Source organism: Elephantulus edwardii, unplaced genomic scaffold (assembly GCF_000299155.1).
Source record: "Elephantulus edwardii isolate Elephantulus edwardi_28Jun2011 unplaced genomic scaffold, EleEdw1.0 scaffold00067, whole genome shotgun sequence".
NCBI lineage: Eukaryota > Metazoa > Chordata > Mammalia > Macroscelidea > Macroscelididae > Elephantulus > Elephantulus edwardii.
Genome location: NW_006399817.1, coordinates 2,371,242 through 2,372,830, shown reverse-complemented (window position 1 = coordinate 2,372,830; position 1,589 = coordinate 2,371,242). Strand labels below are relative to the sequence as shown.

Sequence of the window (1,589 nt, the reverse complement as noted above, 5' to 3'; positions counted from 1 at the left end):
AAGCACTGTGGCAATTGGACAATTAAAACAGACATTCAGATGGTGGGGAAGAAGAACAAACTGGGGAGGAGGGTAGAGAGAATGGTGCAGTAATGAAGGAATGAGAACCCAAAATCCCTGTAAATGTTCATTAAAACTAATAAAATTTAATAATAAAAAAAAAGAAAAACAAGAAATCCGTGAAATATTATTTGATTTACTTTTAAAAAGATTCTGTTAATGTGGTTTTGGCATCATGCTTTCTTCTATGTCTTTTTAGGATGTGATGACCATGGATGGCCTTCTCTATGACCTCACAGAAAAACAAGTATATCACATTGGGAAACAAGTCCTTTTGGCTCTGGTAAATCTTGACAAAAGTACAATAAATGGTGGAGAATTTTCTTGGGAGTCTGTTAATACTTATGCTTATCTTCCACGTCTGTACCCTCAAATGCAGGAGATAGTGTAAGAAAAATTTAAATAGAAGCTAGCCAAGAGAAACTCAAACACTGATTTCAGTCCTCTTTTATTAAAGTATTCAGCAAATGTGTATGGTTGGCTATTCCAAGTAGAATGTACATGATTAATTATTCAAAGCAGAAATTAGTCTCTGTGGATACTTTAGAAGGAACAGTCTCTCTCTCTCTCTGCAGATGTCAAGTCTGAACCTTCTGCAGGTTTTCCAAGGTTATAAATTATGTGAGAAGATTGCACCATTACTTTCACTTCCCTCACTCAAGTGACTGGTAGATTCGAACCACTGGAGTGGTTTTTGGGTTAGTGGTGTAACTCTCTATGGACTAGGCTACCAGGCTCCCTAAAAGCAATAGTAAGGGTTAAAACTGTAAGGGTTTTAGTTGCTTTCTTGGCTTATAGGTACCAAAGCTAAACAAACAAAAAAATTCCACAACACTATAAAGAGCCATATGACTTTGAGTCTATCCCACCTGAATTTCAGAACCATCTCAGGAACAGGTTTGAGGCCTTAAACACTAATGAGTGAAGACCAGACGAGTTGTGAGAGGATATCAAGGGTATCATCCAGGAAGAGTGCAAAAGGCCATTGCAAAAACAGAAGAGGAAGAAAAGACCAAAATGGATGTCAGAAGAGACTCTGAAAATTGCACTGGAGTGCAGAGAAGCCAAAGCACAGGGAAGAATTTAAGATACAAAAGAGTTGAATAGAAGATTTCAAAAGGCAGCACGGAATGACAGAGTAATATATTACAAAGAAATGTGCAAGGAGTTGGAGTCAGAAAATCAAAAGGGCCGAACTCACTCAGCATTTCTCAAGCTCAAGGAACTGAAGAACAAATTCAAACCTCGAGTTGCTATAATTAAAGATGCTTTAGGCAGAATATTAAATGATCCAGGAAGTATTAAAAGAATATGGAAAGAATGTACTGAGTCACTGTATCGAAAGTAATTGGCAGATACAGAAGAATTTCATGAAACAACATATGAGCAAGAGTCTATGGTGATGAAAGAAGTTCAGGCTGCTTTGAAGGAAATGGCAAAAAATTAAGCTCCAGGAACAGATGGTGTACCAATTGACATATTTCTGCCCTGGATGTGCTCAACAAGTTGTGCCAAGAAATCTGGAGAAC

The 1,589-nt window shown here is 37.5% G+C and overlaps 1 protein-coding gene across 1 annotated transcript in view; it reads left to right on the top strand.

Annotated features, from left to right (window-relative positions):
- Positions 1 to 1,589, top strand: part of STYK1 (serine/threonine/tyrosine kinase 1) — a 33,304-nt gene that overhangs the window by 14,950 nt on the left and 16,765 nt on the right. Inside the window, exon 5 of the mRNA XM_006888460.1 lies at positions 260 to 343. Within this exon, the coding sequence (XP_006888522.1) occupies positions 260 to 343 (84 nt within the window). The remainder of the gene's footprint in view (positions 1 to 259; positions 344 to 1,589) is intronic.